General features: G+C 42.4%; 1 protein-coding gene across 3 annotated transcripts in view; it reads left to right on the top strand.

Moving 5' to 3' along the window:
- The window catches only part of LOC100563056 (vascular endothelial growth factor receptor kdr-like), a 180,177-nt gene that overhangs the window by 50,881 nt on the left and 101,589 nt on the right, over positions 1-27,707 (top strand). For all 3 annotated transcript variants that reach the window (XM_062964097.1, XM_062964098.1, XM_062964096.1), the window contains exons 2-4: positions 13,025-13,121; positions 13,276-13,496; positions 27,115-27,239. In XM_062964097.1, the coding sequence (XP_062820167.1) occupies positions 13,025-13,121; positions 13,276-13,496; positions 27,115-27,239 (443 nt within the window). The remainder of the gene's footprint in view (positions 1-13,024; positions 13,122-13,275; positions 13,497-27,114; positions 27,240-27,707) is intronic.

Here is a 27,707-nt window from a genome sequence, read left to right as displayed (position 1 = left end):
ACAGAAGTCAGTGTTAGGAGTTAGAAACAGTTGAGGCTTGAGTCTGTGAGTACAGAAGCTAGTGTTAGGAGTTAGAAGACAGTTGAGGCTTGAGTCTGAGTACAGAAGCCAGTGTTAGGAGTTAGAAGACAGTTGAGGCTTGAGTCTGTTTGAGTACAGAAGTCAGTGTTAGGAGTTAGAAGACAGTTGAGGCTTGAGTCTGTTTGAGTACAGAAGCTAGTGTTAGGAGTTAGAAGACAGTTGAGGCTTGAGTCTGTTTGAGTACAGAAGCTAGTGTTAGGAGTTAGAAGACAGTTGAGGCTTGAGTCTGTTTGAGTACAGAAGCTAGTGTTAGGAGTTAGAAGACAGTTGAGGCTTGAGTCTGTTTGAGTACATCAATTCTCCATCTTCCTTGATCTTTGGCAGGTCTTCTTCTTTTTCTAACAGGCCTGGTCAATCTTGTGGTCTTGTATGGACTGCCAACCAGATTGGTCTTCCAGACCGCAGAGCCTCTCCACTGTGCCTGAATTCATGCTCAAAAGTTGGATTTCTGTGGTTTCAGTTTGCTCATTGGACAATAGGGTGTGCAGTTTTTTTCATTAGTTGTTGCAAGTCGTACAACATTTGTTAAATTTGTACTTACGACGCAATATCTGATGGGCGGCCATGGCCCGCTCCAAAAACTTAACAATCAAATCTTACCCAATGTATTTTCTTTTTTAAAAAAATAATTTTTATTGGTTTTGCAACTAAAACATACAATGAAAGTGTGAGAACAATACATTTCAAGAAAAAAAGTGAATGAAATGAGTTTGAAGGAGAAAAAACAAAAACATAATCATGGAGGGAAAAGGATAGTAATAAAAAATAAAAGAAATAAAAAAATTAAAAAGGGAAAAAACCCAAAAATTTACATTACATAGAAACAAAAGCAAAATGAAAACATGTGTAGTAGTAAAATCCAGAGGAGTGACTTCCATCTCTTACACAGCTACTTTAAGAAGTTTGTTTTTACTTCTTTTCTTTTCTTTTTCCTTCCTTCTCTCTATTTGGTGACAGCATCTTCATGTTGCTTTCAGTTGATAAACCTTCTGTATAGATTATATTAGCACCTTCATTTGCATTTCTACCAAATATTTTTTTATCGGGTCCCAGTGTTAGGAGTTAGAAGACAGTTGCTTTTTTTGGAATACCGTAATTATTTTTAGTAAATATGTCAATTTATCCATGTTCATTATTTCCATAACCTTAATTAAGCAACAACCTAACTCGGGAATTTCTTTCTTTTTCCAATATTTGGCATATGTAATTCTAGCCGCCGTAGTGAGATAATTAAAAGGCATCTCTTTGTTTTTGTCTTACCCAATGTATTTTCATTTGCATTTTGTCAACCTCAGAAGCCTCCCAAAGTCAGTTTCATGTTCAGTGCAAGGAAGCAAAGCAAAGCCAAAAAGGCTTTGGTTAATGGCCCCTCGAAATCAGAGTTCGCTGGGAATGAGACAAAGAAATTTTGTAATGAGTTTTGAAACATGTTTTTATCCACAACCCTACCGGATAGGTGTTGACAGGTACTGTTCTACTTCAAAACCCCAGGCTCCACTTTCCCTCTGTGCTTCATTCTTGCCCTCTTCCCAACATCAGACATATCTCAGGCCCTTTCTTTGCAGTTAGAGACATTTGGGGAGAGAAGACAAGGAGCGTCTCCCTCCTTGCCTGTTGTGCTTGGCACCGGCTCCGTGTTGAAACTTGTGGTTTCAGGAACATACGATTTGGCAAGGCCGTCTCTTTGGACGATGAGCTTGGCAGGTTGGTGTTGACTTACTCTCAGAAGAGATGTCTGTGTTTGGTTGCGATGTCAATATAGTCCTCTCCAGCTTCATCCTCTTCTTCCCTTTTTGTACTCGGACCAAATTTGGGATTATAATGTCCACAGAGAGAAAGCACGTTTGTCTAAAGCACAGCGGAAAAAGGGAAGGGATTTGTTCTTTTGCAAATGAAGCATTCAAAGTGCACTTGCAGCAAGGCTGAGAAAAGTGTTGCTTGTTGTCCACATTTGGGTGCATCATCTACACCAGGGGTCCCCAAACTTTTTATGCAGAGGGCCAGTCCACAATCCTTCAAACTGTTGAGGGGCCAAATTATCATTTGAAAAAAAAAATACAAACAAATTCCGATGTACACTGCACATGTCTTATTTGTAGTGCAAAAACAACAACAAGAACAATGAAATAACAATGAAAGAGCAATACAATATTTAAAAATAAAAACAATTTTAACCAACATACAGTAGAGTTTCACTTATCCAACACTCGCTTATCCAACGTTCTGGATTATCCAACGCATTTTTGTAGTCAATGTTTTCAATACATCATGATATTTTGGTGCTAAATTCGTAACTACAGTAATTACTACATAGCATTACTGCGTATTGAACTACTTTTTCTGCCAAATTTGTTGTCTAACATGATGTTTTGGTGCTTCATTTGTAAAATCATAACCTAATTTGATGTTTAATAGGCTTTTCCTTAATTTATTTATTTCGTGTCAAAAGCATTGGTACAGCAAATACATTTCAAATAATGGAAATAAAATAGAAAAGAAAAGAAATCACAAGCAACTAAATAGTTTTGGACCAAATGCGGGCAACAGCAACCGCATTGTCTGTAGCTTTAAACAACTCCTCCTCCGTGCATGAGGCAGGGCATTGTGGGCAAGCAGACATATGAGGAGTTGTTTGTTCTGCTCCACAGTCACACAAGGTGGAGGATTCCTCCAGGTCGTGCCACCTTGCCAAGTTGTCTTTTGATCTGCCCACTCCGCTTCTGAGTCTGTTCAGGGACTTCCACGTTGCCCATTCTTGGTTTGCCCTGGAGGAAGACCCTCTTGGGGGGCCACCCAGTTAGAATTGCCAGGTTTAGCTGCCCAGAGAGACACCCTTGCTGCTGCTGGAGGAACCTCAAGAGGAGTGGTGGTTCTCATGAAGCCCTTCCTTGATTTGAGTCTGGTGGGAGGAGGCTGATAGCCATGCAGTGGGTGGCTTTCACAATGTTCGACCTTTTTTCTCTCACCGTTAGCAGCAACTTCCCGTCCCACGTCAGGAGGGGCAATGCCAGCTAACTTGTAGAGTTTATCAACAGGTGTAGGTTTAAGGCATCCCGTGATGATTCTGCATGTTTCATTCAGTGCTATGTCCACTTGCTTTGCATGGGCAGACTTCTGCCAAACAGGACAGGCCTACTCAGCCGTTGGGTAAGACAAGCCCAGGGCTGATGTTCTTATTACTTGTGGGTCTGCTCCCCATGCGCTGCCAGTCAGTTTCCGCAGGATGTTATTGCGTGCAGCTACTTTGTGCTTGGTGTTCATGCAGTGTTTCCTATATGTTAGTGTTCGGTCTAAGGTGACACCAAGGTATTTAGGATGGAAACAGTATTCGAGCTCTTGGCCTTCCCAAGTCACTTTCAGTTTCCTGTTGGCTTCGCAGTTACGTAGGTGGAAAGCACACACTTGTGTCTTGGCAGGGTTAGGCTTCAGGTGGTTCTCTTTGTAGTAGCTGGAGAGATCTTTCAAGGCATTGGTGAGTTGCTTTTCAACTGTTTCAAAATCTTTTGCTTGTGTTGTAAGGCCAAGGTCATCAGCATATATAAAGCTCTTTGTGAGTGGAGGTTGTGGCTGATCGTTCGTGAAGATATTAAATAAGGTTGGTGCAAGAACGCTGCCTTGGGGTAAACCATTCTTTTGCCTCCTCCATCTGCTTTTCTGGCCCTGGAACTCCACATAGAAGCTGCGGTTTTCTAAGAGGGTCTGGACAGTTTTTGTAAAGTCAAAATCCCGGGTGATATGGTAGACTTTATGCAGCATTTTTCTATGTTGCACCGTGTCATAGGCTGCCGTAAGGTCCACAAAAACTGTTCCCGTAATGCAGCCTTTCTCATAGCCTTCCTCGATATGTTCAGTCAGATGAAGAATTGGACCTGTACAGTTTTTCCCTGGTCTGAAACCTGCTTGTTGTGCAATAAGCTTGGGTTCGATAACAGGTCCTAGTCGATTTAATAGCATCCTCTCATAGACTTTATATAGATGACATAAGAGGGAGATTGGTCGATAGTTCCTGGCATTGGAGGCATCTTTACCAGGTTTTAAGATGGCAATTATCTTAGTTTTCCTCCATGCTCTGGGAATCTGTTTGTGTGCCAGGCATTGATTGTAGAATTTCAAAAGCCAGTTTTCAGCTTTGGGGCCCAAGTGTTTGATTTGCTCCATCATCAGGTCATCTAGGCCAGGTGCTTTACCAGTCTTACATCTCTTGATGGCTTCTCTGAGTTCTTTCAGGTTTAGAGGAGAAGACAACGGGTGGGTTTCAAGTTCTGGCACCCTGTTGATTTTCATCTTTATTCTGCTGCAGTTGGTTTTCCCATTCTGAATTAGCTGGATTTTCCTTAATGCCTCCTTATTATCCAACATATTTGCTTATCCAACATTCTGCCCGTTTATGTTGGATAAGTGAGACTCTACTGTACATTTATCAGTATTTCAATGAGAAGTGTGAGCCTGCTTATGGCCAATGAGATAGTCAAGTTAATTAGGATTGTTGTTGTTGTTGTTGTTGTTGTTGTTGTGTGCCTTCAAGTCATTTCAGACTTTGGGTGAGCCTAAGTCTAAAATTTATTTATTTATTTACTATATTTATTTACTACATTTGTATCACACCCTTCTCACCCCAAAGGGGACTCAGAGTGGCTTAGAAATTATATGTACATACAATATGTTATATTATTAGCATAGCACACTATTAGCATTATAGATTACTATATTGAACTATACCACTATATTATTAGTAATATATACTATATAATTAATACTATTGTATGGTATTTTTATTATTAGTGTTATATTGTATTACATTATAATAGTATTATCAATATTATATGTATATACAATATATTATATTCTAAAACTGAGGGTGGGGGCCAGGTAAATGACCTTGGAGGGCCGCATTCGGCCCCCGGGCCATAGTTTGGGGACCCCTGATCTACACTCTAGAATTGATGCTGTTTAACACTGCTTTTGAATCCTGGAGTTTGTAGTTCGGTGGGTCACCTTTGGCAAAGAAAGCAAAAGATCTTGTCAAACTACGACCAGGGATTCCATGACATTGGAAGTGGTGTCAAGCGGCACTCATTTCACAGTGCAGATACGCTTTAGGATGCAAATCAGTGGATGCAAAATATAAAAAAAATCCAAAACAGATTCAGTCTGAACAATAGGAATTTTTAGGTCTGCATTCCTCCATGCCGACAGAATTATTACGTATGTTTTTATGGCCGAAGCTTTAGGGCCTGTGGGTAATAATTTTGCCTCAATCTCCGATATGAAATTACCTTTGAGTTTCCCGGAATGGCATTTTCACAAGCCATTTGGGGAACAAAATGCGTGTCTATTCCACCGTGTGTCTTTACGAATGCTCACCTCAATTAAACAAGGCAGTTGCCAGGCTTGGAAGTGTTATAAACCCCCTGCCATGAAGCCATTAGAGTAAAAAGAAAATATTTAAAGAACAAACAGTTTGCAGCTTTAACTACCGGCAGCTTTGCCTGATGGACCATTGTGGGTCTGAATTTTCACCCTGCGTGGCATTCAGACAATTTTAATTTGAAAGGGTAACTTTAAAGCTTTGAATCACAACTTTCAAGCATCTCTAAATATATATATATTACTAGCTGTGCCCGGCCACGCGTTGCTGTGGCGAAGTCTGGTGGTATGGGAAATAAAGTATTGAGGAATTGGTGGTAGTTAAGGTAAAGGGTAAAGGTTTTCCCCTGACATTAAGTCCATTATAAATGGGTTATACAGCTGTATGGAAGGGCCTTGAGTCTACACTGCCATATAATCCAGTTAAAATAGGATAATCTGTATTTTATAGGCAGTGTGGAAGAGGCCTAAGTGAGGCCTAACTCTGCCTGTCCCCTGGGTAGAGTGGGTTGCTTGAAGACCAAGTGGGCAGAGCTTAGCCTTCTAACTGGCAGCAATTGGATAAAAACAATTATTCATCTCCCTGTAATTTTTCTTTTCTTTTTGTTGTATGAACGTAGAGGCATGGATGAGGGGTTGTGCTGCCAAGTTTAGTGTTTCTGGGATGTGTAGTTTTGTTGTTTTGTCCTAGGCTGAAATTTCATTACCCTTTTATATAGATAGATATTTTGCCATGGTCTGTGTAAATGCAAACCTGACTTCCCATCAGCTTTCATCTTTGTCCAGCATACAAAAAATTGGAAATATAATGGCATGTCTATCTTGTTTTTGGTAATTGTGTGACTTCAATTCCCTTGTTGCCTTATGGCAGTGGTTCCCAACCTTTTTTTTGACCAGGGACCACTTTGATCAGGAACCACGCTCCAACATTAGTTTTTGGTCAACTGTAGATTTGATTTAGTTATCTGGGGTGCTGATTGAGAAAATTGCATTGGATAGAACACATCAGCTCTAGTTTCTGATACAGAACATAAGCCACCCAGTAGTCGCCATCTGCTTGCCCACAGAAAGCCATTTTCAATAATCTAGAGCTGACGTGGTCTATCCAGTGCAATTTTCTGAATCAGCACCCCAAATAACCCCAGGAACAGACCTAAAAACGAAGACACCAATGCGCCCCCACTTCTAGGCACCATATGAAATGGAGGAGGAGGAGAAGCGGCAGTCAGGAGGCTTGTTGTGGGTAGTCAGGCCTTTCGTGGGTAGTCAGCTTTTCCCTTCCTGACATCCCCGTTGCTTCGGCACTAGAAGAGGGTTTTGTGATACCAGTTGTTCTCGTTGCAACGGTATAGTAACGGTATAGTAACAGACCATATTTTAGTTCTTGGGACCACTGGCGGAAATAAGGTACCACTTATAAAAAAAAAAGTGGGGAGGCAAGTTTAACTAATTTACGACCTGGAATGAGGACGTGCCGTCAGAGTGGATGATGAAGCAGCTGCTCCCCCCTGTGGCCAGAATCGAACATCCCCTCAGGAGAAGGTTAACTTGCCTCTGCGTCTGTCTGTCTCGGTCTCTGTTTGATGTGTTTATGGGCAGTGAATGTTTGCCCTATGTGTGTATAATGTGATCCGCCCTGAGTCCCCTTCGGGGTGAGAAAGAAGGGCGGAATATAAATACTGTAAATAAATAATAATAATAATCCTTGGCCTACGAGGGAACGCCTAAGGAAGGATTGTGTCACTCCTATATCTCAGAGAGGCTCTAAAAGTGTATGTCTGGATACGGCCAGGTTGAAGGCTTCCAGATAAAATGGATCAGAATGTCCCTTCGGGGTGAAAATTCCCAGGTGAACGAGAAGGCAATTTTGCACAGCAGCAGGAGGGATTTCAAGGGAAGCTGGTGATTAAAATCTCGGTTTATCTGCAAGCCTGACATTTGCTCAACCTCAGACTACGTGCAGCTTGGACAAGACATTCAATTGCTTTCCAGGAGGGCAACGTGTCTGGGAAGACATGAGCCCCGTCCCTTTGACATCTCTGTGTTTCTATCACAGTACGTTTCATCTTTGCCTTTCCTTCCGTGCCGTGCTTTGCCTATTCTCCCCCTTGCTCTGCTGCATTCAAAGGATCCTTGACTCAGATGTCACCGTGACATTTTGTGCCTCTCCGTAGAATTAGGTGCTCTGCCTTCGTCGTACAAAGTAATGACAAAGCGATATATGTTCCTTTCAGCCCTGTGTTCCTTTCCATCCAGTTCAGTCCTGTGGAGTGCCGCATAATTGGAAATTATCGAGGCAAAGGGTGAAAAATAATAATAATCCCGGATTCAAAGATGGCCTCCTACCTGCCTTCGAAATTATATTGGATTGAAATCGCCCCCACATCTCTCGCCTTGTTCTCACTCGCTTGAGCCCAATTTGTTCTCCTTTCACGACACGAGCCTGTGGCGTTTTCAGTATGGCCCAGGAATGTTAAGAAAGGAAAATGCTCTATTTAAAAAAATGCTTTCCAGGAGGTTGGTTATCAAAGAATGCAGCCCTTTCTAATTCGGTTTTTGCAGCCTAGATGTTGGGCGTTCAATGGAGGTGGCTTGAAGAGTGGAGTTAAAGAAACGGGACAAAATGTTCCTAAAGCCTTGTGCGGAACCTGTGCCTCCCAATTTCTGCGTCCCTTGGCTCTCCAGGGCCACTCTTGTTTTCTGGGGGTCACTCTGTTGTGGTAATCTCTGAGCGGTTAGACTCAATTTAACCCTCTCTGGGGGAGATTCCACCAAAATCAGCAGAGTAGCAAAAACAAAAGCTTTCAAATGCAACAGTTACTTACACTGGCAAGCAAGAAAAGCCTTTAGGATTGCAATGGACTGCAGAGTCTCAATAAAAGTTCAAAAAGTATTTATTCAAGTAAAAAGAACTCCATTGTAGATAGAAAGGCTTGGGAGCTGTCTAGTCTACTCTAGACTGGTTTCTAAGGAGAAAATAAGAAAGGAAAAATAATAAACATCTACATAGTTACATCTTGCCAGGAGAGATAGCAGGATGCTTCTTGTTAGCTTGAAGAACCAAGGGAGAAGAGAGAACCAAAATGGTTCCAACTTCATGGTCCAGTTTATTGGGGCCATAAAAGACATTCTGACCAATGAGAAGTTAGTGTCCCTAAAGATTCACCTTTCTACTAACTTCAAAGTAAGGGATGTGACGTAAACAGGATAGAGGGAAACACAGTAAAGCCTGTCTAGGCATGCTTTGGAAGCAGGGAAAGGATTCCCTCAATCTAACTCTATCATCTATCTAACTACATTAGTCCAGGGTGATTTCCCAACACACTCTAGAAATCATTTCCCCTCCTGTTCTGTAAATATCCTCAAGGATACATAAAGCAGCGGACGAGAGGGAGTTTGGAGCAGAGATGGAGAGATGACCATCTTGAAAGGACGTCATGTCAAAGACGAGTGAGCCTCTTTTTCCAGTTGTGTTTACAACTAGGTTTCAAACTACAAGACACAAGTTTGTACGGTTAGGAAGGATGTCTTGACTATAAGAGCTGCTCAAGACTGCAATGGACTTCACTGCAAAATCAATGCAGTTTGACTCCACTTTAATTGCCTCAGCTCAATGCTATGGAATCCTGGGAGCTGAAGTTTGATAAGGCCCTAGCCCTCTTTAGCAGAGAAGGCTAAAGACCTTGTTAAACTACAGCTCTCAGGATTCCACTGTATTGAGCGATGGCAGTTAAAGTGGTGTCAAGCCGCATTCATACAACAGTTTAGATGCAAGCTTAGACCTCCTTGTTTGGAGGTCCTTAAACAGAGCTTGGATGGGCATCTCTGGAGAGGGTTTTAGTTATCCATTCCTGACCAAGTGGTGCTTGAGGATCCATTCCAACTCTGTTCTCTGATTCTAGGAAAGGAGATTCTGATGATTACATATTAAATATCTTTCTGAACTGCCTTGGAGGGTTATTGTTAGGGATTCTTCTTCTTCAGAAGAGTAGGGGGAGCAGGAAAGTGTTCGTGAATCTGAGGTCGAGTTGGAATCTGAGGAGGAGACTTTGCAAGTACCCACATTTCAGGAGAGGCGAAAGGAAACAGAGCAGAGATGTCATTCTGCTAGAATAGCTGCCAGAAATGCAGCTGAGTAATTAGGAACTTCCCTAGCAACTGTGAGGGGACTTAGGGCTATAAAGCAGAAGCAGGTGCAGCCTGCTCTTGCTGGCAACAAACTGACTCTAATGCCTTCGTTCCCCGTGTGCCTGCTCTGAGTCTGCATCTGGATTTATTGCTTTGTCTGAAGTAAGACTGCTATTTGATTTGGGACTGTATCATTTGCCCTAAGACTTCCTTGCTTTCTTTTGCATTATTCCACTGAGTGTGCTGTATTTTATGTTTTGCTGAAGGAAAGCAGTATTCATTTACTTACCACAGTGCTGTTCTTGAAAAACACCCAGACTCCCTTGAAGGAAAGAAATGTGATTTTCCTGCTTCTTGGAAGGGGATTGGACTGGATGGCCCACGAGGTCTCTTCCCACTGTATGATTCTATAAGGAAAGGCTCCCAGGGGAAAGGCGAGCCTCGTAACTTCCCCATTGCCACCAATGGGCTGAAAAGAACATTTTTTTCAGATGCTGAACAAAAATGCTCATTCGGCAGCACACTTTTCCGAGAGGCGCTGGAAAATAGATATGGGGGGCTTCCAGTATCTGGCAAGCAGAAACGGATAGCAATTCACCCGAAATGCACAAGACTAATCTGCACAATTCTCATTCAATGTTGATCCCAATCACGTCATGAGGCATAATATACATGAAGCATCAACCAGAATAGCTCAGTTGCAGGTCATTCCAGTAATAACCCCTAATGAATGAAATGTTTCCGAAACTCAACTTTTTCGTTGAGAGACATGGCTGCGATGACGTAGTTAGTTCCATCTCCATAGCTACGTCTTCTGCTGTTATCTCACACAAAGGCTATGTTTTAAAGCCATGCAGCCCCCAGCCGAGGAATATCCAAGTTGCTGGAGAAAAGGGCAACGAGTTATGAATTATGCAGCCCTCCTCCTGCTAGGAGAGTGTGCTTCTGTCATTGTGTTTCAGCATGGAAATTTGCAAAGGAATTCCCTAGTACCATTGAGAAAAAGAGACTTCTAGCATCATCTCTCCAGGAAGCATTTGATCAAATGAACCGGAGGCCATGAAAGCTGACGCTAGATATTACTTTTTATCTCAGAGACGTTAGAGGAGTCCTTTGCAACTTTTCATGCTGGGAGAGACTAACCCCAGAGCTAGGGAATATGTCTTTTTAAATTAAAAACTGGGAAAGCCACAGCTTTTAAGGGCAGGCAGAAGTCATAACCTAACCAAAAGAACAGTTTCCAAGCGATCATTTTGGCTAAATAAATACTATTCATATTCTGAACCGAAGACCATGACGCTCTGCCCCTTGCCTCCCATGTAAAGTGATTTCGGTGGGGAAAGGGGGGGGGACGATGTTTTGGGTTTATACAATTTCCTCACTTCCCCACAGCTTTTGGAAGCAAAAGCAAATTCTGAGAGAGAAGTAGTTGTGTTTTTCGGACACTCATAATCAAAAAAGCAGTTTTTCTGTTTTCCTTTGTGCAAAAATTTGCAAGAATCATGAAAGCTCCAGGCTGTTTGTTTCTTTCTTTCTCTCTCTCCAGGCCAGTCTAAGAGGAAGAAAGAAAGACCAACACAATTTGTTGACAAACCTTCTGAAAGATCTATCCATCCATCTATCCATCCATCCATCTATCTCCTCTATCTATTTTGCATGTTCTTTCTTTATCTGTATCTCTTTATTCTCTCCCTTTTTCTATCATCTATATATATAAAAAGCTTCTGACCATTTTTACCTAAAGGTTAACAAAGAAACTAAACAACCCAGAACCATGAAACTTGGCAACACAACCTTGCGGCTAGGTTCCAACAACAAAACCAAACATCCAAGTCAGAACCATGGCCCAAAAAAGCCAAAAAACATGGAAAATCATTTGCGCCTGCGCGGAGCAAGACGCAGCATGCAAGCCTCACACACACCACCCCCTCCTCAACACTCGCTCGCTCACCTGCTGCATCTCCCATCATGCCTAAGAAATAACATATATGAGCTACTGCCAATCCCTCAATACTTTATTTCCAATACCACCACAATTTGCCACAGCAATGCGTGGCCGGGCACAGCTAGTCTATACATATAAAAAACTTCTGAGCATTTTTACCTAAAGGTTAACAAGGAAACTAAACAACCCAGAACCATGAAACTTGGCAACACAACCTTGCGGCTAGGTTCCGACAACAAAACCAAACATCCAAGTCAGAACCATGGCCCAAAAAAGCCAAAGAACACGACAAAATCATCTGTGCATGCGCGGTGCAGGACGCAGTGTGCGAGCCTCACACACCACACACCCGTCCTCAACACTCGCTCGCTTACCACTTGCTTACTCGCCTGCTGCATCTCCCATCATGCCTAAGAAATAACATGTACTAGCTACCGCCAATCCCTCAATACTTTATTTCCAATACCACCACAATTTGCCACAGCAACACGTGGCCGGGCACAGCTAGTTTATCTATAACTGTGGTTCCCAACCAGTGGTCCATGGGACCACCAGAGGTCTGCAAGAACTAAAATATAACCTGCAAAACATTTAAAAATGTAAAACTTTTATTCATTTTAGTCAGCTGTTTCTAGCTGGGAAAAAAATAAAAGGCTTACTAGATACTTTTCCAGATCTCAACAAGATTAATATGTAAAAGAAAATAATCTTCGTGGTGGTGGTGGGAATTGTAAATGTTGTGTATGTTATGTCCTAAAATAATTTTTTTAGAAAAGAGATTTTTTTTATGATCTGACATCCCAGATGCAGTTGGCTTATCTTGTGGATATTTTCACAGACTTGAATAAGTTAAATGTGCAATTGCAAGGTTACGAAAACAGAGATTTAGAAGGTGTTGCAAACATATTTATCTCTAAAGATAAACTTCACGCCTTTATTTGCAAACTTCAATTACGGATAGGTAAAGTTGACAAAAACAATTATTTTGCATTTGCAACATTAAAAGCACTTGTCGACTTGAAGGTTGGGTTGCCAGTTCGAATCTGGGGAGAGTGCAGATGAGCTCCCTCTGTCAGCTCCAGCTCCCCATGCGGGGATATGAAAAAAGCCTCCCACAAGGATGGTAAAACATCAAACATCTGGGCGTCTCTTGGCAACGTCTTTGCAGACAGCCAATTCTCTCACACCAGAAGCGACTTGGAGTTTTAACACAAAAATAACCCTATCTGTTGTCTATATTTCTATCTCTTTGTCATCTATCTATATCTGTGATCTCTCTCTATCCCCTTTTCTATCATCTCTATCATCTATCTATCTATTCTCATTCTCTCATTGTCTCTCTTTCTCTATCATATATTGATATCTACCTTTCATCCATCCATCTACTAAGAAAATCTGGTTGCAAGCTATGTAGGGCTTTGTAAGCTGGAGATAATATTTGAAATGAATGAGTCCCCTCTTAACCTATCTCATTTCTTTTGCTTTCAATTTTTTTCCCCCCAGGACTTTCCATGGGAAATGGACCAATGAAACCGGAAGTGGATTTTGCCGGAGACACGATTACAGTCGACGCCGGAGATGCGTTTGCCATAACTTGCAGGTAAGCGGTGCCTAAGAAATTCTATCCATCCCAGGAGCTCAACCCAGAAGGCACTGTTGAACCTCAGCTCCCATCTTCTTGATCATGCTTTATGATGGTGGGAAGTTATGGAATTTGGAGTCTTTCCTGACGTTGCCATGCCTCCTTTTGTCAGGGGCGCGAAGGGCTTGACCTGGGGCTGGAAAAATGACCAGTTCACAGCCGGCAAGCGGTGGCACACCAAGGTGCAGAAGTGTCCTGACAGATCATCGCTGGCCTGCAACAGGCTTGTGGTCAACCGCGCCGTAGCCAATGACACCGGCTACTTCACCTGCTTTTACAGCCAGCTCTCTTCCAATGAGGAACTCAAGGCCAAGTTATACGTCTTTGTCAGAGGTAAGCCTTTTACTTGCTGAATTTTATAAATAGGTACTTGCCGTTGCCCGGGTTATTTGAAAAAGTCTATTTTTAATTGTCCAAAATGCATACGGTTGTGGGTGAACTACAACACACATCATGCCAGGTTAACCCTGAAAAACTCCATCAGGACCTAAAGTTTTTTATGTTGTACAAGTTTGCTCTAGATGCATCATCGGTGGGGTTCCGTGTGGACTCTGGCTGTAGGGTAAACTACAACTCCCACTATGGTGAGCCAGTCCCCTCAAACCCTCCAGTAGGTTAAGTTAGTCACGGGGTAATAATAATAATAATAATAATAATAATAATATTCTCAGTTGCTGTAAGAAAATCGTACAGACAGACTACAAACAGAGACACAACTATGTGACCCAAATGATTCATTGGAACTTATGCCTCAGGTACCACCTCCCATCAGTAAAGAACTGGTGGGATTGTGGAAAATGAACACGCAAAGATAATGTGGGACTTCCGAATCCAGACTGACAAAGTTCTGGAACACAACACACCAGACATCACAGTTGTAGAAAAGAACAAGGTTTGGATCATTGATGTTGCCATCCCAGGTGACAGTCGCATTGACGAAAAACAACAGGAAAAACTCAGCCGCTATTAGGACCTCAGGATGGAACTTCAAAGACTCTGGCAGAAACCAGTGCAGGTGGTCCCGGTGGTGATGGGCACACTGGGTGCCGTGCCAAAAGATCTCAGCCGGCATTTGGAAACAATAGACATTGACAAAATTACGATCTGCCAACTGCAAAAGGCCACCCGACTGGGATCTATACGCATCATCCGAAAATACATCACACAGTCCTAGACACTTGGGAAGTAATCGACTTGTGATTCTGTGATACGAAATCCAGCATATCTATCTTGTTTGCTGTGTCATAATAAAATAATAATAATAATAATCATCATCATCATCATCATCATCATCTTTATTTATATACCGCCCTATCTCCCAGAAGGGACTCAATACATCACAAAACCGCCATCCTATTTGGCAGTTTATTGACAGACTTTATTGCTCCATAAAGGGCTGCAGGCGCATCCATTAAATGCCTTGTTTTCTTTCTCCTCCTCTACAATCATGGCCTTCTTCCTTCCTCGGTGCCCTTATCAGCCCAATCCCAGCCCTGAGCTGTTTCCTTTTCCCATTACAGTGTTTTCTACTCATTGTCACCATTCTGCTGTCTGGACCCACCTCAGCATCTGAGTTGCAAGAAGAAATAGGGGGTGGGCGAGAAACCCAACTGCCATTGCCTTAGCTTTGGATGGGAAGAAGGAGAGGCAGGCAAAATTTCATTATACTGAGGTCCAGATACAGAAGAAAGGCTCTCCTTCCATCCCAACTGCCACTGCCCTAGTCTCAGAGGGAAAGGAGAAGAGGCAGGCAGAACTTCATGCTTAGGTCCAGATACAGAAGAAAGGCTCTCTTTCTATCCCAACTGCCACTGCCTTTGCTTTGGATGGGGAGAAGAAGAGGTAGGAAGAACATCATTATGCTTACTTCCAGATGCAAAGGAAAGGCTCTCCTTCCATCCTGCTGCCCTTGTCTTAGAGAAAGAGGCAGAGAGACAGGCAAAACTTCATCGTGCTTAGGTCCAGATGCAGAGGAAAGGCTCTCCTTCCATCCCAACTGCCACTGCCTTAGCTTTGGATGGGAAGAAGGAGTGGGAGGTGGAACTTCATCGTGCTTAGGTCCAGGTCCCAACTGCCATTGCCTTAGCTTTGGATGGGAAGAAGGAGAGACAGGCAAAATTTCATTATACTGAGGTCCAGATGCAGAGGAAAGGCTCTCCTTCCATCCCAACTGCCATTGCCTTAGCTTTGGATGGGAAGAAGGAGAGGCAGGTAGAACTTAATCATGCTTAGGTCCAGATGCACAGGAAAGGCTCTCCTTTTATCCCAACTGCCACTGCCTTTGCTTTGGATGGAGAGAAGGAGAGACAGGCAAAATGTCATTGTGCTGAGGTCTAGATGCAGAGGAAAGGCTCTCCTTCCATCCCAACTGCCACTGCCTTTGCTTTGGATGGGAAGAAGGAGAGGCAGGTAGAACTTAATCATGCTTAGGTTCAGTTGCAAAGGAAAGGCTCTCCTTCCATCCCACTGCCCTAGTCTTAGAGGAAGAGGCAGAGAGGCCGGCAGAACTTCATATTGCTTAGGTCCAGATGCAGAGGATAGGCTCTCCTTCTATCCCAACTGCCATTTGTTGGAAAAATATCATCCTGAACTGCCTAAGTCTCTATGGTTAGATAGGAAGCCTAGAAAAAGAGTTAGGGACACCTTCCCACAGTCCTATCCATGCTTTGATTAGGCTTCACTATTGTTTCCTCCTTTCCAGTCCTGTTTAGGTCAACCCCACCCTTTGATGCTTTAGAAATGTGATCTCTCCTAGGGCTTTGACGTAACTTCCCCAATTTGGTCTCTGGAATGTTTATGGCCCTAGAGAAGAAAGAGACCTACCACGAGGTTGGTCGCCATTCGATCTTCCTGCTTTGTTCCAGAGAGGACGCATTTTGTCCCCTCTTCTAGTCAAGATGTAGCTATCTAGATCTTTGTTATTTTGATCCGTCTATGTGTATTAGATCAGATTAGATTAGCTAGTTAGCTCCAAACCTTTCTACCCATCAATGCATTTCTTTTTACCTCAATAAATGCTTTTAAACTTTGAAGCTGGCTTTGCAGTCCTTCGCCATCCTGGAGAAAAGACAAAGGCTTTTCTAAACTCACACCACGTAAGTCTCACTGCTCACCGCTGCCTTGGAAGAAATGCTTCCATACACTCTGCTATTTTAATGGGAATTAACCTCATAAAGAGGTTGATTTGTGTTTAATGGCTCCTCGATTCCCAACACCGTTGCCTTAGCTTTGGATGGGAAGAAGGAGAGGCAGGTAGAACTTAATCATGCTTAGGTCCAGAGGCAGAAAAAAATGATCTCCTTCTATCTCAAATGCCACTGCCCTAGTCTTAGAAAGAGAGAGAGAAGGAGAGGCAGGCAGAACTTCGTGCTTTGTTCCAGATGCAGAGGAAAGGCTCTCCTTCCATCACAACTACCACTGTCTTTGCCTTGGTTGGGAAGAAGAAGAGGTAGGAGCATCTCTTATCGTGGATAGGTCCAGCCCTACCTCCGTCCCAACAACCACTGACCCAATAGAGGGAGTGAAGTGTTGGAGTATGGTTGTATTTCTATGAAATGTAAATCAAGTATTTACTGCTGATGAGCTAGAGCAGGGGTCCCCAAACTAAGGCCCGGGGGCCGGATGCGGCCCTCTGAGGTCATTTACCTGGCCCCCGCCCTCAGTTTTATGATATAATATATTCTATATATATATATATATATAATATTGATAATATTATAATGTAATACAATATAACACTAATAATAATACCATATAATAATATTAATTATCTATTCTATATTACATATAATATTACTAATAATATTACAGTATAGTGGTATAGTTCAATATAGTAATATATAATGCTAATATTGTGCTATGCTAATAATATAATATATTGTATGTACATATAATTTGTAAGCCACTCTGAGTCCCCTTTGAGGTGAGAAGGGTGTGATACAAATGTAGTAAATAAATGCAGTAAATAAATAATAAATAAATTTTAGACTTAGGCTCACCCAAAGTCTGAAATGACTTGAAGGCACACAACCACAACAACAACAACAACAACCCTAATTAACTTGACTATCACATTGGCCAGAAGCAGGACCACACTTCCCATTGAAATCCTGATAAATGTATGTTGGTTAAAATTGTTTTTATTTTTAAATATTGTATTGTTCTTTCATTGTTCTTGTTGTTGTTGTTTTTGCACTACAAATAAGACATATGCAGTGTGCATTGGAATTTGTTTGTATTTTTTTCAAATGATAATCCGGCCCCTCAACAGTCTGAAGGATTGTGGACCGGCCCTCGGCTTAAAAAGTTTGAGGACCTCTGAGCTAGAGTGTGTATTTTCAGTAATGAAATAGTTAACAGCAGGCTAGTTTTGACTGACAGCCTGTTGTGATTGTTATGACCTATCAGGATTGATTTCCTGCCTTTGAGGGTTGGAACTTCCTCTGGACAGAGGAATGTGTGTCTTATCTTATCTGTGGAGTTCGGCATGAGCATTTCGCTGGAGATGGACAATGAATGCTATGCTCCGAAGCCGGGAAATGTAACTGTAAATATGTAAATAAAGTTTAACAACAGTTGGATTTACAACTGAACCTCCGGCTGCTGGAATTCTGTTGGCCAGTGCTGTTTCTCCGCAAGAGAAGTCAGCCTGCGGAAGAAAGGGGGCGGTGAGACCAGAATGATGATTTTTGGAATCCACTCTGCTACCCATCATCCCCTGTCATGAAGGAGGACACAGCTCCATCATCCCTGTTCCTAAAAGCAGAGAAAGAGTCCGCTTTCCATCCCAACTGCCAATGTCCTGGCACTGGAGAGAGAGGAGAAGCCAGCATATCTCCATCATATCTAGGCCCAAATGCTCAGTCATTGGACACCATTACACAAGTCAAAGTCTTCTGGCATCAAATAAAAAACAAATCTCCCCCGAGGAAACCTTGCCAAAACAGGGAGAGACTCTCCAGAAGGCAGAGTCAACTTGAAGGCACATTGTACGAGAAAGAGCAGGATGTTATGATCGCAGGGTTGGCCCAGGAGCCTGGGAGACCTGGGTTCAAATCTCTGCTCAGTCGTGGTGCCCTTGGGCAAGTCACACTCTCTCGGCCTCAGAGGAAGGGAGTGGAGAAGGGGAAGGTTGCCAAGGAGAAGGTTGTTGGCTACAAGCTGGAGTGAAGGCACATCACAACAAGTATCAAGATCTTGTTTGAGGATCAAGTTTTGGAAGAAGGAGGTTGAACAATCAGTGTGCATATTTATGGGCCAGAGCAGGTGGGGTGAGAAAAACAACAACGCAGGAGTAAATGAGTCTTCCTCTGAGAGCCCCAGAGGGTGAGAAGAATGGTAGATCAACATTTTTCTCTCTTTGCTTCTGGCCTGGCCCCGCAATCCCTCGGTGGTATCGAAACGGAAGCCTTGCTCCTCTGCTGCCATTTCCTGGCCTTGCTTTTGTTTTGACAGCCTCCCTTGCTGGGTTTTGCTAAAAACTTCGCCTAGAATATTTTTTTAAAAAATTCTGTTTTTAAATATCTCTCTGATGACCCAGGCTGACAAATAAGCCTGTGATGACTTGAAGAAAAAGGAGTGAGCTGCTTTCTGTCTTACGAAATCTCCGGATCTTGGATGATTATTTTTTGCGGCTTGACTGTTTTAACGTGGTGAGATGTATTCCACACTGGGCATGCACACTCAGAGTAGCAAAGCGCAAGGGCAGATGTCTTCACTGAGTCTGGTTGTGATCCCCAGGTTGCCCTAGATGCCGATAGCCGTCTCATCGTTTTTGAGAATTAGATCACTTTTCTCTTGGCAATTGGCTCTTACCATCGGAAAGTTCCTTCTCATGTTCAATAGACATCTCACCTCTTGTAAATGGCCTTTTTTTGCTGCGGCATGACACTGCTGGCTCAGTTTCACAACAAGAATAAACCGGGGCAACCATTTCTCGGGCAAATGAAAAATGATTCAGTGCCCAAGTTATCAAACTAGATAAGTTCTGTAGGTTTACTCTGAGTTTGAATTTGTATTTAAGTCAGGATTGGTAGATTTTTAAGTGGATCTTATATATACAGTAGAGTCTCACTTATCCAAGCCTCGCTTATCCAAGCTTCTGGATAATCCAAGCCATTTTTGTAGTCAATGTTTTCAATATATCATGATATTTTGGTGCTAAATTTGTAAATACAGTAATTAAAACATAACATTACTGCATATTGAACTACTTTTTCTGTCAAATTTGTTGTATAACATGATGTTTTGGTGCTTAATTTGTAAAATCATAACCTATTTTGATGTTTAATAGGCTTCTCCTTAATCTCTCCTTATTATCCAACATATTCGCTTATCCAACATTCTGCTGGCCCATTTATGTTGGATAAGTGAGACTCTACTGTATATATATATATATATGTGTGTGTGTGTGTGTGTGTGTGTGTGTGTGTATATATAAGCCGCCTTGAGTCCCCTTGGGTGAGAAAGGCGAGGTAAACATGCTGTAAATAAATAAATTATATACATGTGTGTGTGTGTGTGTGTGTGTGTGTGTCGAGATACACACACACACACACACACATATAGATAGATATAGATATAGATATAGATATATGGCATGGTGGAGCCCCCGGTGGCACAGCAGGTTAAACCACTGAGCTGCTGAACTTGCTGAGCGAAAGGTTGGTGGTTCGAACGCGGGGAGCAGAGTGAGCTCCCGCTGTTAGCCCCAGCTTCTGCCAACCTAGCAATTCGAAAACATGCAAATGTGGGTACATCAATAGGTACCGTAGTCGTGGCGTTAAGCCCAGTTGTGTACAACTCTGTGGGTTGGTGCTCATCTTCATTTCTAAGCTGGAGAGTCGGCGTTGTCCGTAGACACCTCCAAGGTCATGTGGCCACAGGCATGACTGCATGGAGTGCTGTTACCTTCCCGCCGGAGCGGTACCTATTGATCTACTCACATTGGCATGTTTTCGAACTGCTAGGTTGGCAGGAGCTGGGGCTAACAGCGGGTGCTCATTCCATTCCTGGGATTTGAACCTGGGACCAAGTTCAGCAGCTCAGCGCTTTAACACACTGTGACACCACCAGGGGCCAATGATTTCATGGAGGGGCCAAATTCTTATCAGCAGGGCATACATTGATTCTGCTCTCGGTCTGGCTACTTTCCTGAACACACCTTCCTTTGCGTTCTACCTACTGATTTATACGGCTTCCTTTCTGGATTGTTCTCCAGAATGTGCCGTCTTTCCCCTTTCTGCTTTGACCTGCGCTGGGTTCCCAGTGAGGAGCAACGTCCCACCCTGCCCGCTTTCCTGCAAACTCCGCCTGACCTGCCGGCTCAGACAGCCTGTCTGCAAGGCCCACCGAAAGCGGCCCCTTCCCACCTCCTCGGGCCCTCCGGCCGCTGATAAGCCCCTCGTAAGAGACGTGTCCAGCCACTCAGGGCCCATTTCCCCCCATTTTTCTTCCTTGAAGGAGATGTGCTTCCCTCAGAGGGAGATCTGAATGGGAGGAAATGAGCTTTACCATTCCGTACTGTGATCCTGGATTGCATCAGGCTGAGATACGCCACTGCAAGTCAATCAGGTGGATTTTGCAGACCTGCCAATCCACTGTTTTCACCGTTAAAGAGGCATTTCCTTGGAGCAGTGTGGCATCCGAATCCTAGTTCGAGCACAAAGAGACTCATTCGGTGCATCTGTTGGCTGCATCTGTTAACCACCTAGGTGTAATGTTAAGGAATCACGGGAGTTGTAGGTTTACAGGCTATTTTTCCCCCTTCATATACTATATTTTAATGACAACATTATATAACACTAGCTGTGCCCGGCCACGCGTTGCTGTGGCAAAGTGGTGGTGGTATTGGTTAAAAATTGTTGTGTAATTTTTATTTGACGTTATTTGTGTTTTTAAATTATTTTTATTGTAAGTTATCTGTTTATTTATTATATTTTATTATTTTCTTGTATTATTTTTAGTTATTTTCTGTTATTATAGTATTTCATTGTATTAATTTTTTAGTGTTTTTAATTATTTTTAGTGTTTTTTATTATTTTTTATTGGGTTGCTAGGAGACCAAGTTGGAGGAGCTTAGCCTTCTAACTGGCAGCAATTGGATAAAAGCAATTATTCCTCTCCCTCTAATTAGGACTTTATTTTCCTTTTCTTTTTGTTGTATCAACCTAGAGGCGTGGATGATGGGTTGTGTTGTCAAATTTCGAGGTTGGGGGGCCTGTAGTTTTGTTGTTTTGTGGGTCGCCGTGATGCCATCACTCTTTTATATATATAGATTTAAAACGGCAAACAACACACCCACAATATGCATTACAAACATATGCACATACATAGACAACCCACCATCCACAATACAATTACCACCCCCAGTGCGACCCACCACCTTGACTCCCGACACTGAACAACGTAGAGTTTATACATAATTTTGTTTAACCCTCAGTGCTTCTAAGTGATAAAAACAAGGGGAATTTATTGATCCAGAAGCACAGAGGGTTTACAAGGTCTTTAGCCTTCTCTGCCAAAGAGCTCTGGCACCTCATCAAACTACAACTCCCAGTATTCCATAGCATTGACTCATGTCAGCTAAAGAGGCATAATTAATTCATTTATTTGTTATAATGTTCTTATTTCTCTGTTTTTATGTTATTGTTTATGTCTGAACATGCAGACTGAAAGGTCACAGGTTCAAATCCCGGGAGCAGAATGAGCGCCCACTGTTAGCCCCAGCTCCTGCCAACCTAGCAGTTCGAAAACATGCCAATGTGAGTAGATCAATAGGTACCGCTCCGGCGGGAAGGTAATGGCGCTCCATGCAGTCTTGCCGGCCACATGGCCTTGAAGGTGTCTATGGACAACGCCGGCTCTTTGGCTTAGAAATGGAGATGAGCACCAACCCCCAGAGTCAGACAATGCCATGGGAAAACTTTATCTTTTCCTTATGTCCTTCTATGTACCATGTATGTACTTAAGGTAAAAGTAAAGGTTTCCCCTGTAAAGTAAAGTCCAGTCATGTCCAACTCTGGGGGTTGGTGCTCATCTCCATTTCTAAGCCAAAGAGCTGGCGTTGTCCACAGACACCTGCAAGGTCATGTGGCTGGCATGACTTGAATGGAGCACCGTTAACTTCTCACCGGAGCCGTACCTATTGATCTACTCACATTTGCATGTTCTCAAACTGCTTGGTTGGCAGAAGCTGGGGCTGACAGCGGGCGCTCACTCCGCTCACCGGATTCGAACCTGCAACCTTTCGGTCTGCAAGTTCAGCAGCTCAGCGCTTTAACATGCTGCGCCACTGGGGGCTCTATGTATGTACAGTGGAGTCTCATTTATCCAACATAAACGGGCCAGCAGAACGTTGGAAAAGCAAATATGTTGGATAATAAGGAGAGATTAAGGAGAAGCCTATTAAACATCAAATTAGGCTATGATTTTACAAATTAAGCACCAAAATATCATGAAAGAAAGGAAAGGCGCTTGCTATTTGTTTCTACTGTAAAGAAAATATAGCGATTGTGTGGGCCCGTTCTCTTGAAATTGTTCACTTTCCACCACAAAGGCAGGATGCAAAGGGTTCGTGTAAATAGCATTATCTGGGGAAAGTGCTGCATTTGGTTGCATGGGAGAAAACCAAGGGTCTGCTTTGTTATTGTGGGGAGAAAGACCCCAAAGGAAGGCTGGGGAGGGGGGCAAGGAAGGCAGGCCAAACAAAGACAAAGGAGGCCAAAGATTGTGGAAGAGCCACAGCCAAGGCCGTGCTTCCTCTTCCATGAATTTATATTTACTTATTCATTACGATTTGGCCCCACCTTTCCTCTGGAGAGATCAGGGACTTCTCTCTTTTGTGTCTCCTTCTAATGACTGACCCTGCTTAGCTTCCAGGATCTTGACTTGGTCATAAAACAGAACAAGGCTCTCCTGGTTTGGGCTTTTTGATACCAGGCTGGTTCCCCCTTGATTCGATTCCAGAAATTCCAGATACTGGGAGTTCAAATCCCCAATATGATCGGAAACGAACACACACACTTCCTTTCAAATATGTGTTCCACACTTGCAAAAGTGGAGTTGTATTATATTAAAAGAACATTGAGTCAGGGGTCTTTGTTCATTTTAAGTAGGGCTTTAAGGACTTTAAACTGTGTGGTTTTAATTCTGTTTTAATCTTAATAGTCCTTAGGTTTTGTATCATGTATTGCATTGTTTTTAACACTGTTGACCACTTTGCAGATCTCTTAAAAGTGCCATATAAATAATAATAATAATAATAATAATAATAATAATAATAATAATAATAATAATGCCGTGCCAAAAGATCTCAGCCGGCATTTGGAAACAATAGACATTGACAAAATCACAATCTGCCAACTGCAAAAGGCCACCCTACTGGGATCTGCACGTATCATCCAAAAATACATCACACAGTCCTAGACACTTGGGAAGTGTTCGACTTGTGGTTTTGCGAAACGAAATCCAGCATATCTATCTTGTTTGCTGTGCCATACAATATAATAATAATAATAATAATAATAATAATAATAATAATAATAATAATAATAATGCCGTGCCAAAAGATCTCAGCCGGCATTTGGAAACAATAGACATTGACAAAATCACAATCTGCCAACTGCAAAAGGCCACCCTACTGGGATCTGCACGTATCATCCGAAAATACATCACACAGTCCTAGACACTTGGGAAGTGTTCGACTTGTGGTTTTGCGAAACGAAATCCAGCATATCTATCTTGTTTGCTGTGCCATACAATATAATAATAATAATAATAATAATAATAATAATAATAATAATAATAATAATAATAATAATAATGCCGTGCCAAAAGATCTCAGCCGGCATTTGGAAACAATAGACATTGACAAAATCACAATCTGCCAACTACAAAAGGCCACCCTACTGGGATCTGTGTGCATCATCCGAAAATACATCACACAGTCCTAGTCACTTGGGAAGTGTTCGACTTGTGATTTTGTGATATGAAATCCAGCATATCTATCTTGTTTGCTGTGTCATACAATATAATAATAATAATAATAATAATAATAATAATAATAATAATAATAATCAATAATCAATATAATAATAATAATAATAATAATAATAATAATAATAATAATAATAATAATCAAGATTGAACTTCAAAGATTGGCAGAAACCAGTGCAGTTGGTCCCGGTGGTAATGGGCACACTGGGTGCCGTGCCAAAAGATTTCAGCCGGCATTTGGAAACAATAGACATTTACAAAATCACGATCTGCCAACTGCAAAAGGCCACCCGACTGGGATCTGCGTGCATCATCCGAAAATACATCACACAGTCCTAGACACTTGGGAAGTGTTCGACTTGTGATTTTGTGATACGAAATCCAGCATGTCTATCTTGTTTGCTGTGTCATAATAAAATAATAATAATAATAATAATAATAATAATAATAATAATAATAATAATAACAACAACAACAACAACAACAACAACAATGTCTTTCTGTCCCATTTGGATTTTTTTAATGGAATTTGGCTAACTATGAACAATAAACAGAATTGTTTATTGCCAAATGAAAACTTGATGGGAGCCTTCCATTTCCGTTCTGTTCAATTTAATGAATCCTGGCATCTTTAAAAGAAACCCAGTATGGTTTTCCAATGGTATTCAAAGTAAGAAAATTACAGGAGAGATGGTGCAAAGCCTCACATATAGATTTCTCGCAGAGGTGCCTGCACCATGCTGAATTATCATAGGATACGAAGCATTTGGGCACATCTGAAAACTAGGCGTTTATTAATATGTGATGCAGACGGCAGAATTCCCTTAGTGCAGAAATGGGATTCTCTGGGTACAGGATTTATGCACATAAGGGATTTCTTTGAGGTTTAAATGAACTTGGAAGCTTAAACAGGAGGGGAAAGATGTGAAAGACGCTGCTGTGCCTTTCATGATAAGGATGATAAAGTTGCTCTTGCAATGACTGTATCTGAAAGAATGAAAAACTAGAAGAACTTATTGAGAAATATTTGGCACCGTAATTGCGCCCTCATGTGGCAGCATTATTTAAATTTTGATTTTTGTGGGGATGTTTTGGTTACTATGGCAGCTTAAACTCCAAGACTGGCATTTCTTGGTGGCTCCTTACTCACCTCTTCCATAAGCACAGATCTATATATATATATAAAAGAGTGATGGAATCCTGGTGACCGCCAAAACAACAAAACTAAACACCCCACAACCTCGAAAATTGACAACACAACCCATCATCCACGCCTCTAGGTTGATACAACAAAAAGAAAAGAAAAATAAAGTCCTAATTAGAGGGAGAGGAATAATTGTCTTTATCCAATTGCTGCCAGTTAGAAGGTTAAGCTCCGCCCACTTGGTCTCCTAGCAACCCACTCAGCCAGGGGACAGGCTCACTTAGGCCTCTTCCACACTGCCTATAAAATACAAATTATCAGATTTTAACTGGATTAGATGGCAGTGTAGACTCAAGGCCCTTCCACACAGCTATATAACCCATTTATTATCTTATATTATCTGCTTTAACTGGATTATCTGGATTCCACACCTTTACCCTTTACCTTAATTACCACCAATTCCCCAATGCTTTATTTCCCATACCACCATACTTCACCACAGCAATGCGTGGCCGGGCACAGCTAGTAATCTAATCAAGGATAGCAAAGCCAAAGCATGCATTTTTGCAGAGTGTTGGATACGGATCTCATATCAGGGTTGCAAAACACGTGTCTAGGATGTGAGACACAAGGAGAAATGCATAACGGTCTGGCAATATTGGGTCATTCATCCACAAGGAATGCTTGGCTCAAGAACGGTGCTTCTGCTTCAAGTGTGTTGAGGTGGTTTTCTGCCACAGACAAGGCAAAGCCGCCTGGTTTGGAGCCTTGCACTGGGGAACTGTCCAGCGAAATCTCTCCTGAAACTCTTCGCTTCATGCCTAGAATGGTGCAAAGCTGCTTGAAAGGGTCAGGGATATCTCTACTTTTTCAGCCGCCGAGCCCTTTTTGAAGCAAATGTTTCTTGTGGAGCCCAAGAAATGTTTATATATATATATATATATATATATATATATATATATATATATATATATACACACATACATACACACACACACACACACACACACACACACTAGCTTAGGGACCCGGCGGTGCCCAGGTTATTTAAAAAAGGCATGATTTGTCTTTGAATGTTATGTATTCTGTTTGGAGTGGGTGAACTACAGTTCCCAGAATCATGGGTCAATCCTCCCCAAACCCTGCCAGTATTCAAAGTTGGCCATTTTGGGTCTGTGTACCAGGTGTGGTCCAGAGCTGTCGTTGGCTGGGTTCAGTGGTCTTTGGATACAGGTGAACTACAACTCCCAAACTCAAGGCCCATTCCCACAAACTTCTGTAGTATGTTCACTTGGTCATGAGGCTTCTCTGTGCAAAGTCTGGTCCCGGTCCACTGTCGGTGGGGGTCACTGTTTCTCTGGATGCAGGTGAACTATAAGTCCCTTTCCCCCAAACTTGTCCAATATATTCAATTAGTCATGTGGCAAGTTTGGTTCTGGTCCATCATGGGTAGGGTTCAATTGCAGGTGAACTATAAATACCAGTACCTGCTACTCCCAAATGTCCAGGCCAATTCCCCTCCAAACCCACCAGCATTCAAATCTGGGCATATCGAGTCTGCATGGCAAGTTTGGTCCACAGTGTGTGGTTTGTGGTGAAAAGAGGCTTCAGAGCCATAGTGCAACACTGCCTCGGAGTCTGATGGAAGCTCCTTCTTTGGAGGCTTTTAAGTAGCTGGATGGGGCGCTTTGATTGTGCTTTTCTTGCGTGGCAGAAGGGAGTTGGACTGGATAGCCCTTGGGTCCCTCCCAACTCTAGGATTCTAGGATTGTATGACTCTCCGCGATGACATTTTCCTTCTGTGCTTTGCAGATCCCAAAATTCCCTTTGTGGACAACCCGACGCACCCCGATGTCATCTACGTCGAGAACCCGCAGAACGTGGTCACCGTTCCCTGCCGCGTGACCTCGCCGGACATCAGGCCGGTTCTGCAGCTGGTCAGTACCACTTTGGCAAAGGCCCCATCTCCGCTGCCATCTAATAATCCAGTTTCTGAATCCAGATGATCTGCTTTGAACTGAATTATACAGCAGTGTAGACTCATATAATAACAGGTCAACCCCCTTGTTCAAGGAGCTCCATTGGCTGCCGTTTATTTTCTGGGCTCAATTCAATATCCCACGTCAGGCTCTCATTCCAGTGACCTTTACTACATTTGATGCACTTTATCTTATCCCAATAGTTAGAAACAATTCTAACGTCCACCTCACCCCAAGTCTCCTACCCTGTTTCCCCTAAAATAAGACATCCCCAGAAAATAAGACCTAGTAGAGGTTTTGCTGAATTGCTAAATATAAGGACTCCCCCGAAAGTAAGACCTAGCAATGTTTGGAAGCATGCAGGATCGGTAAATGTACATACCATAGATTGTTGTGCATGGAAATAAAGGTAGTATCAAGAAATAA

This window comes from Anolis carolinensis, unplaced genomic scaffold, assembly GCF_035594765.1.
Source record: "Anolis carolinensis isolate JA03-04 unplaced genomic scaffold, rAnoCar3.1.pri scaffold_12, whole genome shotgun sequence".
Taxonomy (NCBI): domain Eukaryota; kingdom Metazoa; phylum Chordata; class Lepidosauria; order Squamata; family Dactyloidae; genus Anolis; species Anolis carolinensis.
This window is presented reverse-complemented; position numbering and strand designations above follow the sequence as displayed.